General features: G+C 53.0%; 8 protein-coding genes across 8 annotated transcripts; 5 read left to right on the top strand and 3 right to left on the bottom strand.

Annotated features, from left to right (window-relative positions):
- Positions 1–698: 698 nt before the first annotated feature.
- Positions 699–2,335, bottom strand: RHO25_005103 (uncharacterized protein; the record flags this gene model as incomplete). The annotated part of the gene is made up of 4 exons (XM_023596008.2): positions 699–1,303; positions 1,362–1,616; positions 1,669–2,038; positions 2,093–2,335. The coding sequence occupies 4 exons, from the start codon at positions 2,333–2,335 to the stop codon at positions 699–701; spliced, it is 1,473 nt and encodes a 490-aa protein (XP_023457151.1).
- An 840-nt stretch (positions 2,336–3,175) lies between these two features.
- RHO25_005102 (uncharacterized protein) lies at positions 3,176–4,847 on the bottom strand (the record flags this gene model as incomplete). Its single annotated transcript, XM_023596007.2, has 2 exons — positions 3,176–4,486; positions 4,548–4,847. 2 exons carry the CDS (start codon positions 4,845–4,847, stop codon positions 3,176–3,178), a joined length of 1,611 nt encoding a protein of 536 aa, XP_023457554.1.
- Positions 4,848–5,217: 370 nt separating this feature from the next.
- On the top strand, positions 5,218–7,679 carry RHO25_005101 (uncharacterized protein; the record flags this gene model as incomplete). The annotated part of the gene is made up of 4 exons (XM_023596006.2): positions 5,218–5,604; positions 5,653–6,200; positions 6,267–7,211; positions 7,457–7,679. The coding sequence occupies 4 exons, from the start codon at positions 5,218–5,220 to the stop codon at positions 7,677–7,679; spliced, it is 2,103 nt and encodes a 700-aa protein (XP_023457555.1).
- A 703-nt stretch (positions 7,680–8,382) lies between these two features.
- RHO25_005100 (uncharacterized protein) lies at positions 8,383–9,516 on the top strand (the record flags this gene model as incomplete). The annotated part of the gene is made up of 2 exons (XM_023596004.2): positions 8,383–9,149; positions 9,204–9,516. The coding sequence occupies 2 exons, from the start codon at positions 8,383–8,385 to the stop codon at positions 9,514–9,516; spliced, it is 1,080 nt and encodes a 359-aa protein (XP_023457557.1).
- Positions 9,517–13,441: 3,925 nt separating this feature from the next.
- RHO25_005099 (uncharacterized protein) lies at positions 13,442–14,591 on the top strand (the record flags this gene model as incomplete). Its single annotated transcript, XM_023596002.2, has 3 exons — positions 13,442–13,594; positions 13,652–13,723; positions 13,773–14,591. The coding sequence occupies 3 exons, from the start codon at positions 13,442–13,444 to the stop codon at positions 14,589–14,591; spliced, it is 1,044 nt and encodes a 347-aa protein (XP_023457560.1).
- Positions 14,592–15,479: 888 nt separating this feature from the next.
- On the top strand, positions 15,480–18,067 carry RHO25_005098 (uncharacterized protein; the record flags this gene model as incomplete). The annotated part of the gene is made up of 2 exons (XM_023596001.2): positions 15,480–16,989; positions 17,040–18,067. The coding sequence occupies 2 exons, from the start codon at positions 15,480–15,482 to the stop codon at positions 18,065–18,067; spliced, it is 2,538 nt and encodes an 845-aa protein (XP_023457152.1).
- Positions 18,068–18,928: 861 nt separating this feature from the next.
- Positions 18,929–19,939, top strand: RHO25_005097 (uncharacterized protein; the record flags this gene model as incomplete). Its single annotated transcript, XM_023596000.1, has 1 exon — positions 18,929–19,939. One exon carries the CDS (start codon positions 18,929–18,931, stop codon positions 19,937–19,939), a length of 1,011 nt encoding a protein of 336 aa, XP_023457561.1.
- Positions 19,940–19,970: 31 nt separating this feature from the next.
- RHO25_005096 (uncharacterized protein) lies at positions 19,971–21,198 on the bottom strand (the record flags this gene model as incomplete). The annotated part of the gene is made up of 3 exons (XM_023595999.2): positions 19,971–20,358; positions 20,415–20,760; positions 20,820–21,198. The coding sequence occupies 3 exons, from the start codon at positions 21,196–21,198 to the stop codon at positions 19,971–19,973; spliced, it is 1,113 nt and encodes a 370-aa protein (XP_023457562.1).
- Between the last annotated feature and the right edge of the window lie 286 nt (positions 21,199–21,484).

The raw sequence follows: 21,484 nt of genomic DNA, 5'->3' as shown, positions 1-21,484 counted from the left end.
CGGGGTAAGAGCTCACCGCGGGCGGGAGGCGGTGACGACTGCTCCATCGATGATTGACGCCGATTGACATGGACCTTGGAAGGTTATTTTGAGTGCTCAGCACGCGGTGCGGAGGGCGCTATGGCGAGCGGAGGCACATGCAGACGGCAGACGGCGTGTCATTGGACGTGCGACAACCATGGCTCGACTGAACTCCGTCGCTTCGGCGCTTCTCCAGATGCCCAGCCGTCTCGAGGCGCTCAGCAACGGAGTTCTGGGCTCGTTTGGGGGACATGGATCCACTTCCCATGCATTTTCAATGCAAGCATCTCGTGTGCAGACAGCTGTGGAAGCATCACGTCCTCGTCAGCGGCTGCACAATGCTGCAGGATTGTGGGCATGAGCCTCAGCTGAGCTGTGGAGTAGGTTTGTGCAAGGGGAAATTGGCCATTGTGCTTGACTCGGCATGCAGTTGGATATCAGATGGGCAGGCACAGTGGTTGAAATCGACGTGCCAAGCAGCACGCGGCAGAAAACGTGGTTGCTCCAGCACAAGTACCTCCTAGAGCTCACACGATATAGCTCATGCGGCTTCTCATGTGCATCTAGTCATTGGTGAGACGGTGTACAGCTCTCACTACCCATGCACATCATACCAATCAATCGTTCACAAACTGCAGAATCGAAACTGTGGTCTTTGGCAATCAAACGCTTCAACTTCACCTCCTGGCCAAACGCACAGCCGCGAGGTTCTCGCTCAGGTAGTCTATCACCTGATGCCCAACATGTCCTTGGTTGTAGAGGTGTTGAGTGAGGCCCTTGACCAACGCGATCTGCTCATCAGCCGAGAGACCAGTGATTGCTGTCTCCAAGACTCCGCCCACGCTCGCCTTGTGTTGAGCGATGAAGCTCTGGTAGTACATGAAACTGAAGAAACCCATGATGAACTGGCAATCCATCCTGTCCGTCATGCCTCCGTGTCCCGGAATCGAGTCGCCGAAGTCCTTGATGTTGAAGGTGCGCTTGAGACCTGAGGCGAAGAAACCGCCGAATGGCGCTATCAGGGATGCAAAGGAAGCCAGTACAATGATGTGGAATTGAATCGGCGAGATCACCACGGTCTGCGGAAGGAAGTCCCAGCTGTGTGGAATGAATGGCAAGAAGTAGGTGTGCGCAATGAAGACTGGGTTGGGGTCACACTCGAGGCCGGTGAAAATGTTCGCTCCGAGGTCGTTAACCGGGCAAATGAAGTATTTCGATCGCATGAGGATGTTGGTGAAGAAGAAGCCCAGGAGGATGGTACAGATCCACGCACCGACAAATCCTGTCAGGTGATTAGTATATGCGCGACAACCACCACAGATGAAGCCTCTTCTTCGTACCTTCGACAGTTTTCTTGGGACTGAGCTTGATCAATTGTGTCCGGCCAAAAGTAATTCCGCAAATGTATGCAAAGATATCATTGATGATGACCAAGCTGACAGGCAGGAAGAACCAGATCATGCCTTCGAAGATGTTGTTCATAATGAAATGTGCTTGGACCACAATCAGGTAGAGGGCCATATGGGTCCAGGCATACTGTGTGAATTGGAATTTGTAGTGGCCTTTCTGCAGCGAGCCAACGAAGAATACGAAGCCTGCGTGATAAAATGTCAGTGCTGCACTAGCGACGCTCGCGGGTTCACATACCCAGAATGTAGAGCATGAAGCTGATGAATCTATGGTGTGTCGCAAATGGGAGTAGCACTCGATCGATCAGAACAATGTGCTTGAAGTAGTATATGACGCTTTCGCCGTAGAGAAAGTACATTGTCGTTCCGAGGAAATACCAGTTCAGTGTTTTCGTGAATCGAAGTGATCGGGCTCTGCTTGGAACGTTGGCGATGTTGATCACCTCTTTGAAGGAGATGATTTGGCACGCGGTCACGATGATAATCATGTAGATGTGGCCTGCGAACATGCCGATGAAGAAAATGGCGATCATCACGAAGGTCCATATTGCCCGTGTGATGAAGGTCTGTTTCTTCTTCTCATATTCGGACTGGGGCTTGACTTCTGTCTGCTCGCTACTTGTCAGTTCGATATCGCCAGGTCTTCTTTCTCCACGACGTACTTTCTCGTCCTCATTCTCCGTCTGCCACCCACTCGCGGTCGTGTCTGTTCTCTCCGCGATTGGCCTAATGTCTTCCCGCGACCTGCTGACGGACCCATTACGGTCACTGCTCTTCGATGCATTCAATCTTCGCGTCGGGCTTCTCGACTCGTTGGGCGACTCGTAGTTGATGTCTGACATGCTGCTCTTGCTCAACCTCCGTTCCCGGTGGTTGAACTTGATGTCCTTCTTCGATTTGGTCATGGCTGCCTGATGGCGATCGTCCTATCGGTGGGAGAAGTAGTGTCACAGCCGGAATGCGCGACTGTGTCCAGTCTCTGGTCGTGTGTCGCGCAGTGTCGTCCTTTCCTGTTTGCTGCCTGCCGGACGTGCGCGGGAGAGCTGAGTAGCTAGTGCTGCAGCACGTGTTCGACGCGGTCGCACCAAGTTGTCGCAAACGCGAGATTCGTTCAGGCGCGGAATTGGTGTTGAGCGTGCATGCTCTCGCGATCAGGGCGAGGACGGAGGATCAGGCAGAAAACTATTGCTGTCATGAAAAGAGAAGGAGTGGAGCACTAAGGGAACGTAATCCTGGCCAGCTCTATCAACGTCACAACGCAGCGAGGCTGTGAGATGAATCCTTGGCGAGCTTGTGATGCGGCGCCGGGAGCGAACACGAGCTTGCTTCCGCTCCAACTCCAGCAATACTGTGGGAGAGGCAGTGCACAAGTCTCAAACCAGAGGTCACTTTGACGATGGCTCCTGCTCTGGTGCAGTGCACTGTTGCTTCGATTCCAGCCCTTCGAAAGGACGGAAGTCACGGAGCGTAAATAGCCGCCGGCCGTCCATGCAGCCCAAATGAGTTGCGCCTCCGCTAGGACCGCTACTGATTATTGACCTCCCCGTGGAGGGTCCATACGATTTGATGCCGCTCAAAATTTGATGAGAGTTGTTGCAGGTGTTGCTCGTGAGAGACTCAACGTGGTCCACACGCAACTCGTTCGCTGCGTCGCCTATCATTACATCTGTACTGGCAGGTTCTTCCTGGACTACTTTCACAAGTGAAGCGAGACCTCTGTACAAGCGTATCGTGATGCCGACAGTTCAGCTATCGAGAATCTTCAGCATTTCCTCTGCTGTCCTACACTTCTCCCTCTCTTTTCCCTTCGCCCGTCCCCTTCGGACCTCTTCAGCGTCAATCTTCTCCCAGTCTTGCCAGTTGATCGGCCTCATTCCCCGTTGCTCAGCAAGCTTCTTCACATCCTCCCAGCCTCGCTTCTTCTCGCCTACCCCGTCATTGAACTTCACGTTCTTCCGCCAGTCACTGACGATGACATCTGCAGTTGTGAAGGCATCGTCTAAGGTGCTCGCTATCACACCAGTGGGCCCACGCTTCACCCAGCCTGCGCAGTACATGCCAGGTACGTGGCCTGCAGTCAACTCACCCGGGCCTAGATCAGGCGAGAGCACGCGGCCATAGCGATCGTTCGGTATAATGCCCTTTTTCTTATCGAATGGCACGCCGATTTGGTCCATTCCAGCTATTGGCTCAGACTCGTACCCGATGCTGCGGAAAGCAAGTGATGCTCCAATTGATGTCCGTTTCACAGGCTCGGCCGCCCTGACTCGAAGTCCACGAAGAGCATTCAGTGTCTGTTCGGGATCGCCAGAAATGACTGAATCCTCAGGGGACGCCACGTATTCTGTCATTTCGAAGCCAACAGCATCTAGAGTATCTCCGTTCCTTGATAGGAATTCCGTAGGCGACCTCAGGTATCCTAGCTGCCAGGCCTTTTCTGCTCGCTCGATCGGTGTCTTGCTTCCCTTTTCGAGCAACTCAGCGATGCGCTTCAGTTGTCGAGGCAATTTCTTCCGCTCCACCTGAATGAGCTCTTCCCAGCCCTCAGGTGGCGGCACGAAGCCCACTCTGGGCAGATTCATAAGCTCCCTGAGCTCCTTGATTGTATATGGCGCCTGCAGTGGTCCTCTTCTTCCTATGATCTTCACGTCTCTCACTCTGCTCTTGCTCAAAGCCTCTACAGCATGCTCGGCGATGTCTGTCTTCTTGAGCTCGTCCAAGTCCATGAGGAGCATTCTTGTAACGTCCAAAGCAACATTTCCTTGCCCGATCACGATCGCAGTCTCTCCAGCCTGCAAGTCTGGATTGAGATCCGCATATTCTGGGAGGCCATTGTACCAGCCTACGAACGCTCTTGCGGAAAGAACGTTCCTCAAGCTCTCTCCAGGAAGGTTCAACGTCTTGTCCTTGGAAGCGCCGTACGCGAACAAGACGGCATCGTAGTGTGGTGCTAAAGTGGTCAGTGGCAACTGATCCGGCTCATTGCCGATGGGAACATTGCCAACGTATTGGAACCCCGGATACTTGGCCACATCTGGCAGTGTCTCTGAGCATTTCTGTCACCAGAACTCACCTATCAGTTCTCTACTCTGCTGTCGGCATTGATGACTGTCGCACCTTTGCTTCTGGATGGTCTGGAGCAATTCCAAAGCGGACCAAACCGTATGGCGATGGCAATCCCTCGTACATGTCCACACGAGCGTCTGGCAGATTCTTCAGCAGTCTGTATGCTGAATAGAAGCCCGCCGGTCCTGCTCCGATGATGGCGAGGTGCAACGGGCGTTGCTGTGTACTCTCCACGCTGTACGGTCGTGTGCCAGCATGCCGAGCGATGGTCGGCCTCGCGATGGTGCCATGAGAACGCGCTGCGCTCTGACAGCGTCTGCACACCCACGCCGCCGTCGTCCCCGCCGACATGAGTACCGGAAATGTGATGTCGCAGAGAAAGTCAGAGCGAGATCGGACAGCTTGCTGCCGCATCGTCACCAGGCATGCGCCCATGCTAGCGCGATAAGTCTATTTTCGGCCTAGCCGTTGATTATTGCTAGGGAAACAACCAATCCGTCAACAAATGGTGAGGAGGATCCCGACGACCATCTCATCATCCTGGCACCAGAGCGACCACTAGTTGACCTCTTGGACCTCTGTGGCCACACGCTATTGCTCTTATTACATTCCTCTGCGATACTTCTCTCGTTCATCAGTCCTTCCGCATCGACAGTCGCTACTAGCAGGCAGCTCGCGCAGCAACAATAGCATTGTTGTTGCCCAGCAGCTCGCCGTCACCATGGTCCAACAGCCCTACCTCTATGGCCAACTAGAGGGCTCACGAACGTCCATCGCCTACCCATATTCCGATTTTAACCCGCGAGCGGCTACTCAAGCTCACTATCAAGCATTCGCTGAACGAGCGGAAAGACAGAAGAAACTCTCTCAACAGGATGGGCGTCCATTGATCAACTTCAACCAGCATCCGGACAGCTACATGGTGGTCAACAACCCTGAAGTGCACCACGAGCCACTGCCTTCCAACACAAAAGGCAAGATCATTGGGACAAGATGGGTACAGTTCGCGTTTCGGATATTGCAGGAACTTGGGGCCCTGGGTGTCCTGGTCTGCGTTATCTGTTTGAAGATGGCCAATGATGGGCCGGGCTGGATCATACGGATTGCTGTGAGTCAAAGTCGCCCACCTTGAAGTTTACATACTGACTAGTGGTAGCCTGCGTGGGACGTGGTCATCAGCATGTACGCCATCTATCACCTTCTCCGGCCAGCAAAGGGCCGTACGCCGAATAGCAGCAGCAGCTACCACTTCTTCGCGCTGTTCATGGACGTAGGACTGATTCCGTTCTACGTCTTCATCGCCTTGTACTCCAACCAAAACTACAACATGCAGCCTACTGAGAAGGACCGATGGACGAGCTTTTTCAACACCAACTTTGCAACCTCGACTGTCATTTATGTGACCTTCATCGCAAGCATAGTTGTGGGAGGACTGCACCTGATCAGCGTCCTTCTCGACATTTATTTGATCATCATGTTCCGCAAGATTGCGAACCTGCCTCCAGATATGAACCCGCTTGAGGACAACTTGACTGGCAGCAGTCGCAGAAGGTCGATGAAGCACAAGCACAAGAACTCCGAAATGACGATCTCGTCTGTCTCGTCGGACATGTCGGAGAAGAAGTCAGGGTACTACAGTGGCAGCACTATGAACGGTTCACGTTCGTCTATGGTTAAGGATCCTGAAGCGAGAGTCATTCCATGGTAAGTGTGGTGCCCTCGAGAGACGTATACATTCCTCTTGCTAACTGCGTGATTTTCCTCTACTAGGGGCCACAGCAGAACGGATTCAAACCAGGCATACTCACCTCATAACCCTGATTCTGCTCGTTTCTCCAAGCAACAGTATGATGAGGTCACTTATCATCCAGGCCCACAATCTGCTCGCAGTTCACGCGTATCTGTGGCTGGCTCTGGTCATCGTTCGCGAGCTGGTACCGTGGTGTCTCCGGCCGAGCATGGCGTCCCAATGTACATTGAAGATGTCCCACCCATTCCTGGATACACAGATCGTCCTCTTGCGAACCAAGGCACACCAGAGCGGTATACATCCGCCCCGTCACGAGACGCTGTTCGAACACAACAGAAGGCCGGTCTGCTGAATGACAACTGGTACGTGATGCCTGACGCGGACGTAGCAGACCTTGGCACACCGCGTACGCATGCCAGCGACCGACCTTTTACTGCTCACTCCCGCGAACCAAAGCTACCGAACGTCGAGCTGCAGCGAGCGGACTCGTTTGAGCCACAGCAACAGCAAGTGCAGCCTTTAAAGATGAATCCTCCAACCCCGCCTGTGCCAGAAAGCGAGCTGGGCAAAGCTCTAACGCAGGAGGACAAGGAGAATTACGATCCTACCGAGATCGGTGTTGCTCGACAACTCACTGTAGCCTCGCAAGGCACTGTCGCTTCATCAGTGTACTCCGAATCGGCACCTTCATTGATGACCTCGAGTATGGTCAGCGGTGGGCGATCGAAAAACAACACCCCAAGCAGAAAGCAATATGGCGACTTGGCTGCCGCAACTCGCGGTGTCCGTGGAAATCAGAGTGGTGCATTCCCGCACTTCAAGGCTCCAGCCCAGCAGAAGCAAGGCACGAGAGTCATCTCCAGGACTGGAGCGGACATTGCCGATATGAATGTGTTTGGATCAGAAACTCAATCCAGGCGGCGTGATGTTAGTGGAAAAATTGCGGAGGAGGGCAGAGGTGGATGGTAAGACCTCTCAACACATTGCCCTCGACAAACCCACGCTGGATCGTGGATGCGCATAAGCGACCTGCCAGCTGCTCAGGCGATGCCAGTCCACCATTGAGGTGATGCCAGTTCCGCCATCCTGCTGTCCCGTAGTGGAGGCAGGATTCTACGCGCTCGACTATGTTCTGTTTTGAATGGTGTTCCAGTCACCTACTCAATTCATCCGTGCGGATGGAATGAGCGTGGAACTGATAGCATGCCAGGGACTATTACGATACGACACTCGCCAGCCCGCCCCCGACGCCACCAACGACGAATGAAGCTGTGAATGAACGACCGCCTCTTAACAGGACCAAGAGCGGACGTTATTATGCGACCAGGACGAAAAGTGTAAAGGAGAGGCGTGATCGCCGTGACCAGAACGGAGATACGCGAAGTATCTCATACGGACAGACGGGCTCTGCTTGGCATCTGATCTTGAGCTGAGAGTTGTGTGTGGCGCCAGCTTGGAAGAGGGATCATGCTGGATGACCGTGATGAGGATTGACGCTGATTGTAGAATACGATTGCCGATAGTATGCAGTACGATATATGAGCGGGGATGAAAATTCTGGCATTGAGAACAAATGCACGTCTTTGAGCAGTGCTTTCGACGAGTGGTCGTCCGATTGCTGCAAGCCAGTGCGTCGCCGCGCAAGGGTTGGCGCGTTGGTGAGACATTTTCGGTTGAGCCGGATGACCTTGGTATTCCGCCAGTGTATGCGTATCATTTAAGCATATCTGCGGTCTTGCGATAATCGATCTCGGAACCGAAAGCGGTCTCGTATAAGGTGAATAAGCAAGCTGTTCCCTGCACGTCCACGTCGATGGTGTTGTCGATGGTGCGGTGGGAAAGAGAGGGACGCGCCCAGCTTCGCCCAGGCTGCGGTGCTCTCAAATCGCCGTGCGAGGCGCGCTTCGGGCCAGGTTTTTGGAACACCAGACGCAGAGCTGCAGCGTGGCTGGGTGCGTGCAGAGCGTCATCGCGAACCCCAGCTTCATTATTGCAATCTGCTGAGTTCCGCCTCCGGGCTCCACCACCTCCTGCACCTTCATGTCCTCTCCCCACTGCGCGCGCATGCCTGGGCGGTGGTGATTCCGGCGACTCCCTTCCCTTCTCCTTCTTCCTCTCTTCTTGCGTCCGACCGCCATGCAGATGTCACAACGCGCCACGCTCCTTACCAGTAACCCATACCAGCCGACGACATCCACATCGCACGCTTCCACATCAACCGCCGAGACCGTCGATCCGCATCAACCCGGCTCCTTGCCGCCATGGATACACGCCAACGATGAGCAGGCGCCCTTCATAGAGCCAGCGCCTACACTACCCAACACGCGACATTACAAAGTTCCCACGAAATACCAACCCGGACGCAAACTTGACGGATATCGGGATGCAGAGCCGGGACTGTTATCTGCCCCCATAGCGGAACACCAAGCGCGATGGATACCATTTATGCAATCAGGGCCGAACCCCAGGGAACATCGCGGCCAAGGGATAGTCAGGAGCGCATCGTGGATGCGAGAAAATGTGCCCATCTACGATAGAGGATGGGAAGAGGAAGACGAAATACATCTGGACAACAAGAGACCGCGTGGGTTTCGAGGCCTGCTCTTCCGAGGGAAATGGCTGATCAGCCCGGAGAGGCAGGAGAGAAGTGTGCGATTTTTCTGGCGTCTACTGCTTAAGAACGCTTTCGTGCCCTTGGTCTTCCGTCTTGTGGTACTGGCATTCTCTTGTGGCGCGTTGGGCGTTGCGGCCACTATACTACGAACCGTGAACAGAGTCAACAGGGACAATGATCGCTTTAACCAGTGTGCTCCCCGCGCCTCGACGTATATGGGCATCATTGTACCAGCTTTTGCGATACCCTACATTGGATACATAACATGGGATGAATATACATCGAAACCGTGGGTACCGAGAGTACATGATCGCACACGGCTTGTTGGCTAATATGTTCTTAGTCTCGGATTGCGTTCAGTGGCTGCTAAGACGCTGTTACTGCTCTGCGATCTCTACTTCATCGTCTTCTCCGCCTCAAATCTCTCCCTGGCCTTCAGCGCCCTAGCAGATTCCAGTTGGGCGTGCTATGAGCAAGGAACGCAAATCATTGGCGACATACCACTTCAAATACCGAAAACATGCCCTAACAACGCAGAAATTTGCTACAAACAGAAAGCTCTGAGTGGAGTGCTACTGATCAGCCTGGTGGCATGGCTTCTGTGTTTCAGCATCAGTGTTTTGAGGGTAGTGGAGAAGCTGCGGCTAGAGTACTAGCATGCCTTGCGACGCCACGGCCTCGGACTGCCCAAGAGAAGGAATGAAAAATTTCTCGTTCCTCGGCGCGAGAGACTTTGACGACTGATGAATGATGATTCGGCGTTTGGGAGGATTCGATACCCTGAGCGTTCTGAGTTGTAGCTCTTTTGTATATATTGGATGCATTGGGACAAGCATAAGCGCGGCGCTATGGGCAGCAATTGGGATTGGCATACGCTTTAGTAGCGATTGGGAACACCCTATACAGCTGAAAAGGCCTGAAGGTCAGAATTGAATAATGAACTGAAAGCCATCATTTTGGCACCTTGTCGATCCAGGTTCAGGGGCGAATGAATGAACCTCTGCGGCCCCGGCTCCGCTGACTCCGGCTGAAACTCGGAAAACGCGCTTCGCGTTCTCACTTCGCGTATAACTTACTGCACTCGACCACGATCTTGGGACAGCATTATTCTACCGAGCTTTCGTTTGTGTGCATTGATCAATGAGCTTAATCTGAGAATTTGTGCATCTGGCTGTATATGCAGCGAGTCGCTGAGGATATTGTCTCGACGGCGAGTCGACACGTCTTCTGTGCTCCACCCCGTGATGGTGCAAGCGAAGATCTGTTGATTGATGATGGCCGGATACCAGCACTTGACAGCACCGGCTGCTGACTCTGTATTCCTATACGCATCGCATGGAGACGGGTCCAAATGGCTTTCGCCAACGGGTGCGGCGTATCGCCGCATATTAAATCAAGACTATACCGAAATATTGCAAAGCTGTCGGCAACGTGGCATTGACTCGACGGTCACATCTTTCATGGTGGAACAGCTTGCCGAACATTGCGGTGCAACGAGCGACAACTTCGAAGTTCTTGTGCGGGAAGGTGCGCAATTAATCCAAAGATCTTTTACCTTGAACGATGAGGAGCAATTGCGCTGGGTGCCTACAGACCTACATGTGCGACAAGCTATTCAGGATCTGGACCTCCAGCGGAGCGCATCACATGGCTTCGAGATCTCACAAGCTCCCTCCGATAGGGCCATCATGCTTCGCTCGTACGTCAACGGCTCAATGATTGACATCTTGCAGTATAAGCTGAGCCAACAATTTGCGCACAAGATAGCGGAAATAACTACTGCTGTATCGAACAGTGGGAATCCGCTGCTATCTGCAGCCAACAAACCGGCCGTTGAGAGAATGCCCTTAGCGCAGGCCTCATCCAATCTGCCGTCTCGCAAGGAACTGGCACCGGCGACAACTGAGAAGCGTAAACGGGAAGACGACATGCAAGGAAGTGGCCCTTCAAGGTTCCTACCTGGTAGCGACTCTGACGATGAAAACGCATTGGAAGAACAGGCAGCTGGGCTCCAGGCGAAGATTGCGTCCATACGTGCAAGGACCGCTGATGAAGACGTGTCCATGCCTCGGAAGAAGGCGAGAAAAGCAAAACTGAAGAACACAAGTGCTGCTTCGCTGGTACGCGGTTCACAGCTTCCATCTCAGCAACCCACCGCTCCTGCTCACCTGCTCGTCCAACCGAAGATGGAAGCCGAGCTGCCTCCAGCCACAGTTACAGACAAATCAGCTGTATCTTCTTCGAATGGAATCAAGCTTATTCTGAGGAGGCAAGGAAAGCCGGACTACAGGTGTAAAGCATCCATGGTAAGCTTGCGCATGTCTTGAACTGCTGAATCCAGACTGACGTATCCAGAACACAACCTTCGAAAAGATCATCACAGTAGCCAGGAAGGAGTTCGAAATCCCTGTCACACAAGCAGTTTGCCTTCACTTTGAGGGTCAGAGGTTGAGTGCCGCAGAGCTTGTGCGTGAAGCAGGCCTTCGAGACTACGCCTGTTTGAAAGTGTTTGACCTTCCTGCGGCGAACCCTCACAATACAAGCGCAGTCGACCTGAAAACCGAAAACAAAATGTTTCAGGACGAGGCAGTTCAACAGCGTCAGATTGCGGGAGCGGTTCTCGCGAATCTCAGACCCATGCCGCCAGTCGTTGACCTCACTTCGAGCTCGCCGCCACAACACGTGTCACCCGCAGCGGCACAAGCGCAACCGCCACCGCCACCTCCACCTCAATCCGAGCCTAAACTGTGCGGTGAGCAGCAAGAAGTTGTAGATGCCATTCTAGCAGGGAAGAATGTGTTTTATACGGGTTCGGCCGGCTGTGGTAAATCTACCGTATTGAAAGCATTCGTGCCGCGCCTTCGCGAACTTGGTAAGACAGTCAGGATCATAGCCCCGACGGGCAAGGCGGCTTTGGATATCAACGGCTCTACAACTTGGACATATGCAGGATGGACTCCCGGGCACATGAAACGACCACTTGATGAACTTGTCAATGCAGCACATGGCAAGTTTGTCTCGAAAAGGTTCAGAGACACGGACGTACTGGTCATTGATGAAGTTAGCATGGTCGAAAACCACCTTCTCACCAGGCTCAGCAAGATCATGCAGGCAGCTCGCGGAAGGGATTTGCCATTCGGTGGCGTGCAGCTGGTTGTCACAGGCGACTTCTGTCAGCTGCCTCCCGTGAAGCCATTTCAATTTTGCATGACCTGTGGCAGGGAACAAATCAGGAAAGTGGGACCCCGAGGAGAGACACTTTATCGATGTCCGCTGCACGGAGACTGCAACGATGATGACAAATGGGCTTTTCGAAGCGCGGTCTGGGAAGATTGCAAGTTCAAGCACGTCAACTTGACCAACATTCATCGCCAAAGCGATGAGGTCTTCATCGGCATTCTGCAGAAACTGAGGATCGGAAAGCCGCTTACGAACGCTGATCGTCAGCTCCTACTGGACCATCCCTGCGATGTCAAGAATGCCGTCAAGCTATTTCCGACGCGAGAAGAGGTCAGGCGAATCAACCAGACCGAGTTCGACAGGCTCAAGACTGCCAAGCGGGAGTTTCGTTGTCTGGACTACTTCAGCTGGAACGAAACACACGGCAATCTTCGCGAGAAAGGTCGACGCTCGCCAGTAGACAACTCGCTTGAAGCTTTGCGTGAACATCGCCTCGATACCCTTGTAGAGTTCAAAGCGGGCATGCTTGTTGTGCTGCTCGTGAATCTCGATATCGCGAACGGCCTGGTCAATGGGAGCCAAGGAAGAGTGATCGGATTTGAGCCGTACGCCGAGTCAAAGCTCCCCAAAGCGGCAGTACGCGAAGGCGGTGGAAGACTCACGTCGTTCTCTCGCTCTAGCGGCAAGAAGTCTCGATACGGCAGAGAGACTTCGCCAGAGCCATCCGAGAGCATGGTGCAGGGAGAATTGCGAGGTGAATACGCCGAGCTCCGACAAGGTCAGATCCAAGATTTCATTCTGCAACCTCGCAATCAGAACAAGATGTGGCCAATTGTGGAGTTCGACAATGGCCTTAGAAGGACTGTCTACGCGGATTGCCAGGTCAATGAGCTGGGGGACGAGAAGCCCTATACTTTGCTGGCAAGAACGCAGATTCCGCTGATTGCGGCATGGGCTATGACAATTCACAAATCTCAAGGCATGACGCTCAACCGAGTGATAGTTGATCTTGGGCGAAGTTTTGAGGAGGGACAGGAATATGTGGCGTTGAGCAGAGCGCGAAGCCTTGAAGGGCTGAAGGTCATGGGGCTGGGAGAGAATGTTGGGAAGGGTGGCAACGCGCAGGTGAAACAATTTCTCAAGGAGAAGTTCAACCTGTCATAGATTGCTTCAAAGCGGTGCGTACAGGTCGACTGTGCTGTGCTGGTGCTGGCTGTGTGATCCACGGATGCGCCGACGGATGTGGTGGATGAGCGTCGCGAACGCGTCGAAAGTGTTCCTTCCCTTGACGCGAGAAGAGCGATGGCTGCCTCACACTCCAGCCATACTGCCAAATCCCTCCCAATTTCTTCTGCGCAAACGGTGCGCTGAACTGTACCCACGACACATTGCCTCGACACGATGGCAACGCAAAAGAAGCGCAAAGCTCGTCCTTCGACTGAGAACCAGAAGCTTGGTGGACATGTTGCTTCCCAGCCTGCATACCCGGGTTTCAAGCACTGGAGAACGAAGACATCACGGCCGAAGCACGCGAACTTGTCAGAGACCTCGGTGGTAAGTTCAGAATACATGCTCTTGTCCCACACCTAGATCGCCCGCTGACGTTTCCAGTACGACTCAAAATCAGGCAGCTTTGTTCAGCAAATCAAGGTGAAGCACAGCGATGCTTTCAGGCTCAGACCAGTCAGTTGTCATGAGATGTACATCGTGATGTACATGCTGACAGTCGCAGCTCACATTCACTGAAGGCCCGCTGAAGGGACACCACATCCTGTTGCTCGAGCCTTCCACAGAGCACTTCCCTTTTCTGGAACTGCCAGCGGAGATTCGCCAGATGATCTATGACGAGTGTTTTCTGGACGATGACGGGATTTCCATTAGCCAGCTGAGGCGCAGAGGACATACAACCCGGGCAGTCAGTACGGACCGCTTCCGTGAGACATCGACTCATTGGGACAAGAACAAGGAGACGTGGGTCAATAAGCCACCGAGTGCGCTTGGTCTCATGACAGTCAACAAGCAGATCCATCACGAAGTGGCCTCGACCCTGTATGGTAACGAGTTCAAGTTTTGCGACTTTACGACCTGTCAGACGTTCCTCGAAAACATTGGGACGATGCGAAGCTTGCTCCGCGATGTCTCATTCGGAGAGCTGTCGTATAAGAAGACCAAAGCTCGATCGGTCTTCTTCAAGTTGCGAGAAGCAAAGCGTCTACGTTCGCTAGCGTTCGACTATAACGACGTCAGCAGCACATTTGATCACGCTGGCGGTGTCAGCACTGGCACATTCGCCTCGGATTGCAAGACTATGATGGTGTCGCTCCACAAATCACGAGTGGCTCAAGACGATCTGCCGGACGTGCTTGATCTGGTCCATTTGACCTGGGAAAAGTGTCTTTATTGCCAGTTCAAGTCCTTGGGCCATGGCCAGGAGGACGCGGCGAAACACCATCCACACGGATGTCGATGCGACCATGCCAAGCTTGAATGTGCAGAAGTGCAGAAGCACATCCGCAAATCGATTGCAAGATCGGTCGGTGTTGAAGGCTAGCGCTGCTCGAGAGGGCGAGCATCCGAACCCACAGTCTCATCTCTGCCCTGGCTTCACAGAGCTGCTTGCAGGCGTGGGTAATGGTTTGATCTTCTTGGTTGCGAGAACTTTCTGAACACAAATAGAACTACATGCAGCGTCCACACATGTAGATTCGTTCCGTCCAGCTGAAGAAGTCCTTACGATGAAGAGCCCCCAGCGTCAGCCCGCGTCAGTTGCACTTCTAGGCTGTAGAATATCTTCTCGGCCACGGCGTGACATACTGTCGTTGATGAAAAGGCACGTCGTTCTTTGATAAGAGGAGACCGCTCGAGGCAACTCGATGCACGCGTGTCGTCGCTTCTCATTTCACGCGCTGCACACGGCAGTCGCGTTCCTGCAGCTTCAATGCAGCAATCCGCGTTGCGCACTACGGGCAGTTGAGCTGCAGAGAAACACGGCAAGGTCGGCCAAAACCGCGTGCGTGCCATTACCAGTGTGCCTCGTCGTCGACTCTGAAGCTCAACATCTTCGAGGTCCTTACCTTAGTCGCTCGTTTGACGCCCTCACACTCGCTACCACCACCGCGATCGACCTTCATCACGACATTGAGAAGCAGCTTTTGTCCAACCCGCATTGTCAGTGCTGCAGAGCCGAAGCTGTTGCATCAATTGAAATCAGAAGCACTCGACTTGCAGACATCCGTCCACGCCTGCCTCCTGCCTTCGCCCCCCGGCTCGAGTGATACCTGCCTACCGCCAGACCGCAGTTGCTCGGAAACCCGAAGCCATCGCGTCGCTCATGCACATGGCGTACCTGTAGCCGTCGACTCGAACCCAGCACCGCCCGCCGTCCGCTCAGCAACATCGTATGGCCTTGGAGGGACCTTAGTTCATTCGCTTACAAGCGATGGCACCCTCGCAACCCCGTAAACTGACCAAGCATCACCTACAACCAACACTGCGGGGGCCACAGCGGACATTGGACGGCAGCGACGACAGGCAAGTTCAACAGGCTGGCCGGTCTGCCACCAACCTCAACGCTCAAGCCTCTGCACAGTCGTTGCGCGAGGCCTTACGCCCCAGTTCGCGAGAAGCCTCTCGGGAAGGCCGAAGGTCCAGCAACGGGCGGGCGAAGGTTTCAACAGCACAAGCTGCGCCATTGGATGGTCCTCGACCCGAGCCACGACGGCAACACTCAGGCCTTTCACCATATGCTCCGCCCATACCTTCTCCTCTGGGTCCCGTCGCCTCGAACACCACTGCGGAGTCGGGTGTGCGAAAGAATAGCGGCTCGAGCACAGCCAGCTCGTCCGAAGGGCTGTCAATACCTTATCGAAACGTGGCCCTGATACCCGCCACAGAAGATGTATCATACAATGGACCGCACACACCGCCACGACAAGCTGTCTCGGCTACAGAGATGGCACATCAGGGGTCGTATTCAACATTGTCACATCCCACTCCCAGAGCTGTGCAAGATCTCGGAACAGATTATACGCGCTACTACAATCCATTCGCTACCAGGTCGAACTCGGCGAATACTTCTCAGCATGATCTGCCTGCATGTGCTCCGCCAGCAGTACGGTTACCAACGTTCGGCTCGTCCGACCACCACCTTGCGCCTGCCAAGACAAAATCATCCGCAGAGCTGTCGAATCGATCGTCGGTGCAGTCGAACCCCTTCAAAGACGACCACCGCGTGTCACTCGCTTCACTTCGAGAGGCCAATGAGGATACACCGACATCTGATCAACCGGACGCAGAATCCGCAGATCCTGTTACCACAGCAGCTCCAGTGGCCATCACTCGAGCGGCGACGCCGACCTTTATACACAACGCAGACCCCGAGAAAGCGGCCTTCATACCCCACTTCGTGGATGATCGACTCGGCGCTCCGTACGTACTTTACATGGATGAAAAAGAGGATGATGACGATATGCACATGCCTGCATGGGACGATGATCGACGATACAAGCTCACTCTTCGAGAACGCTTTTCCAGAGAGAACATCGTCAACACTATCGGCATTGTTTTCTTGCTCACCGGGCTCTGCACAATCTTCATTGTCTTGCCCGTTGTTTCGTTCCTCGGGACGAACCTCATACCATACACGTATGAAACTCCGCTAGACCAGATGCCGGGCCACACAAAACCAGAGCCTTGGGCTCATGTCAACGATGAGGTATACCCGTTGTTGAAGAACATGAGGCGTGGCCTCATTGATCCAGACACCCCGGCTTCAGCAATGACCCGCCAAAGTGTCAATGGCGATACTCTGAAGCTCGTTTTCAGTGACGAATTCAACGTAAAGAACAGGACCTTCTACGAAGGTGACGATCCGTACTGGTTCGCACCCGACATCTGGTATGGAGCCACCAAAGACCTCGAATGGTATGACCCGGATGCTGTCAACACAGGTGAGTATTTGTGTATGGTGTCGCCTTTGAACAAACTAACGGAACGCAAGGTGACGGCAGTCTACAGCTTCAACTTGATGCCTTTCGCAACCATGACCTCGACTACAGATCAGGCATGTTGAATTCTTGGAATCAGCTGTGCTTCAAAGGAGGCGTCTTCGAAGTTTCGGTCAGCTTGCCAGGACCTGCTGGTATCCACGGCCTGTGGCCGGGTGTCTGGACCATGGGTAATCTCGGAAGGCCTGGCTACCTCGCATCGACTGACGGTATGTGGCCGTATACCTACAGCGACTGCGATGTCGGCATCACTCCCAATCAGTCATCACCGGATGGCATCAGCTTCTTACCCGGACAGCGCTTGCCGAGTTGTACTTGTCACAATGAAGATCATCCATCACCTGGGACTGGCCGCGGTGCGCCTGAGATCGATATCATCGAAGTCAGTGCAGACTGGGGCAGTCTCAATTTGGGGGTGGCCACACAATCATATCAGGTGGCGCCGTTCGATCTTTTCTACTACCCCAACTACGACTTCATGGAGATACCAGAGTACAACTTCAGTATGGTCAACACCTACACCGGCGGGCCATTCCAACAAGCCATATCGACTGTGACTATGCTCAATAACGACTGGTACGACGGCAAGGCGTTCCAGAAGTTCGCGTTCGAATATGAGCCAGGGAGCGGCGAGGATGCTCATGTTACCTGGTTCGTGGCTGATGACGAGATGATGGGCTTCGATGGTCGAGCGATTGGGCCGAACGGCAATATCCAGCAACGACTGGTCGCTGAAGAACCATTGTCGATGATCTTGAATCTTGGCTTTTCCCATAGTTGGGTCGCCATCGACCAAGCCAACCTCAGGTTCCCAACTATTATGCGCGTCGACTACGTCCGATGGTATCAGAACACCGACGCCGACTCGAGTCATGAGGTGACCTGTGACCCGAAAGGATACCCAACCACGGAATATATTGCGCGGCACCCTGAAGCCTACCGCAACGCGAACCACACGTCCTGGAAGGACGCCGGCTATCAATGGCCAAAGAACACACTCATGCATGGATGCAATGCATAGTCTTGCTCGCTTGGAAACCATGTTCGACATGTTACCACTGCTTTGATCGAGGCGCACATTTGTACGGTGCACATTTCTATGCCGCACAGGCTTTATTCGTGGATGGTCAGCGCATATGTGTACCAAGCCATGTTGTGAAGGGGGCAACATCTCGATGAGACATCTGGGCTCAGCGGCCGTGAGCTAGGCGCTTTGATTCGGAGACGATGGGATCGGGAAAGGCTGGGAGCATACCAGTACAGGGCATGCTGATCACACACAGTTGTTCAATCCAGGCATGCTTCACTGTACAATTACAGTTCGCGCTGCTGTCTGATCAGTAGGGCCGCGAAGAGCTTAAAATGTATAGTCAGTTTACATGTATGGACATTTCGAACGCACTTGTACTGACCAATGTTTGATCTCATTTGACTTGATAGAGTGGCACATGAAGTGCAGGGATGTTATGGATCTGGTAGCGAAAGGAACAGAGTTCTCACCCCCAGCAGAGTTGGCCAAGCAAATGATGGGGTGATTAGAGTTTCCCTTTCCTCGACATCCCGGATATCCAGCCTCGTGCTGTCCAAGCCTGTCTTCAGCTCCATTCCATGACTTCAGCAGCGATACCATATCAACTAATCGTTGTCCAGCAGGAGATGTGTCGTCTCTCTCTAGCACCATGTCTCGGGTAGAGCTAGATCAGCGGCTAGTATGATCAACACCAGGCATCAATACACGACTGCGAATCAATATCGAGAGCAAACGTACAAGAATTATTATGGACATCAAGTATCATCATTCACTCGCGAACTCCACATTTCAAAGCTTGCGTATGCTGTGTAACGACGCTTTCTGCTGCTTAGCAAGCACATTCTAGCGAGAATGGGAAATTTGTGTTCGAACGCCAAGAACAACCATAGCTCGGACCCCTGGGATGAGAGTGTTGGTGATGGATGGCCGAGAAATGAGCAGCAATTGCAGGAGGAGTATAGGAGGTATTTCAAGAGGAAAGATGCGTTGGATGGGGACGACAAGAAATTTGACAGAGAAGATATGGGGTTTGGAGCGAAAGGCAAGAAGAAGACTAAAGCCGAAACACATTGCGGGTATATGATTGCGACGATATCTGAGCTTGCCAGAGCGAAGCAGATTAATGTGAAGAATGATGAGACGGAAGACAGGCTCCGGATCTTGGACGTTGGTTGCGGTTCGGGAGAAATTACTGTTGATGTTGCTGAGATGTTTCCTGAAGCACAGGTTGTTGGACTTGATGTTTCTGCTGCGATGTTGGAGAGCGCGAAAGTTTATGCGGAACGAAGAGGGGTTAAGAATTTGGAGTTTGTGAAGGGGAGTGTATTTGATCTTGAGGCGTTGAAGGAGCAGGGGAAATTCAATGTGGCGTACACGCATCAGGTTGTAGCACATTTACCTGATCCGGTGTCAGGATTGAAGGAAATGGTTGAGGTTGTAAGAACGGGTGGAGCGATCTGTTTGAGAGAGGGTGATCTGAGAAGTGGGAGATTTTGGCCGGATGGTGAATATGACGAATTGCAAGAGTGTTTTCGAACGATCATCAAAGTGCATGAGGGCAATGGAGGGACCACAGATGCTGGGAGGAAATTGAAAAGCTGGTTGAAAGAGGCTGGAATCATTGACAAGGAGATCCTGACCTCGACGAACGTCACTTCATATGATTCTCCTGAGGGTAGGAGGGAGTATGGTGGTCATTGGCCTGGAAGGTGTACCCAAGGACTTTTCGCTGATCGTGCCATGGACATGGGCGTGTCATCCGAAACGTTGGAGAAGTGGGCAATGGCTTGGAAAGACTGGATTGAAGATGAGGATGCTGCATTCGCCATGATGCACGGAGAAGTCATTGCGCGAGTGACTTAGTTGGTGTTGCTCTCACTATGGACTACGATGCTCAGCCGTACAGTCCACTAATATCATATCGACCAACACGATTGCCGCTCACATCGGTAAACCACACGGCATCGCCAGGACCATAATTGACTGCCACATCGACATATGGCGGCACATCCAACAATGGCAGGTTGATCGATCGCGGGAAGTTGATATAGCTGAACTTCAGGGTGTCGGTGTTGAGTCTCGCAAGACCATTGACATTGAAGAAGCTCGAGTATACGCCGCCGTATTTGTCGATGGTATCCTCTGCACCGAGAGGAGCGAGCTTGTTGGTGTGAAAGATCTCGATCTTGTGTGTCTTCATGTTGATACGACCGATGCCGTTTCCAGTGAACAGGGCAAAATAGACCCAGCCATTGCGTTCGGCTCGGATTACGGTTGGCATTCTACGGCTCTTGGTCAGTGACTTTTCGAACATCTGGATGCAAGACATGGATCTTACTGCAATGGCTCCGGAATCGGATACTCATTGATTTCATTCTTCTCTCGATCGAGCACCAAAATCTTGTTTGCCAGCACTTCAGCCACATAGACTTTTTTGTCCGAAGCGACGTAAAGTCCAAGCGGCAGAGAGGCTGGAGTGGGGACGTTGTAGGTCTCCCAGGTCTCACTCTCGTAGTCGAACCTCTGAAATACATTGCCCGTCGTCTGAGTGTACCACATGCCATCGTCGGATGTGTACAAATCATTGAACGGCTGCAGGTTTCCAAGTGCGCCGGTTCCAGGCGGCTGCAAGACTTCAATCTCGCGTGTTACGGGACTGATGCGGACGAGCTGGTTCCGCAGTCCTGTGCAGTCAATTCTGATCAGTTCATAATCTTCTCTTGAATGAATTTACAGCTCTTACCGTTTGCAGCATACAGATTCCCATCTGCACCTCTCCGAATAGCACACGAAAAGGCCGCTCGCTGACCCAAGATTGTGGGGATGGGTATTGTCTCATTCGAAATAGGCGTGGTGAATGGAATTGGATACTCTTCCACTAGACCCGTGCTTGGGTCGATACGAAAGATGTTGTTGGCGAGGATGCCTTCGCCCCACAAAGCTCCATCCGGTCCATGTTCGAGATCGCAAGGACCGGTCAGAGGGGTCTTGAGTGGAAAGAAGCTGAAGCGATTAGCTTGCCTCGCCGATAGCTCTTGTTCGCCCAATTCATCGGTGATGGGATGTGCATTCGCATTGTACGCCAGCAGCGTAAGTGCTGTGGCGAGAGCTGTGGAATGCATCGCAATAGCAAGGATGAGAAGATCGACGGCAATGCAACGAGAGAGGAGGACGGAAGTGGAGCTATATCGTTAATTTGTTGAAAGTCAGTGTAGAACAGCCGCATAGATAGACGCTAATTTTCGAACATCACCGAATCGTCATCATGTAGTTGTTGTACCTTCGATGAACTTCACTTCCTATTTCGAATGGTCGGTTGTTTTCGTGGGCGGAATTGGCTGCTTCGAAGCTTCAACGCTACGATGCTTTTATGCAGATCTGCAGTTTGTGGCTTTTCCCGATGACGAT

The sequence above is a fragment of the Cercospora beticola genome, chromosome 3 (genome assembly GCF_033473495.1).
Source record: "Cercospora beticola chromosome 3, complete sequence".
Taxonomy (NCBI): Eukaryota; Fungi; Ascomycota; class Dothideomycetes; order Mycosphaerellales; family Mycosphaerellaceae; genus Cercospora; species Cercospora beticola.
The sequence above is the reverse complement of the archived record's forward strand: the minus strand, read 5'-3'. Positions and strand labels throughout refer to the sequence as shown.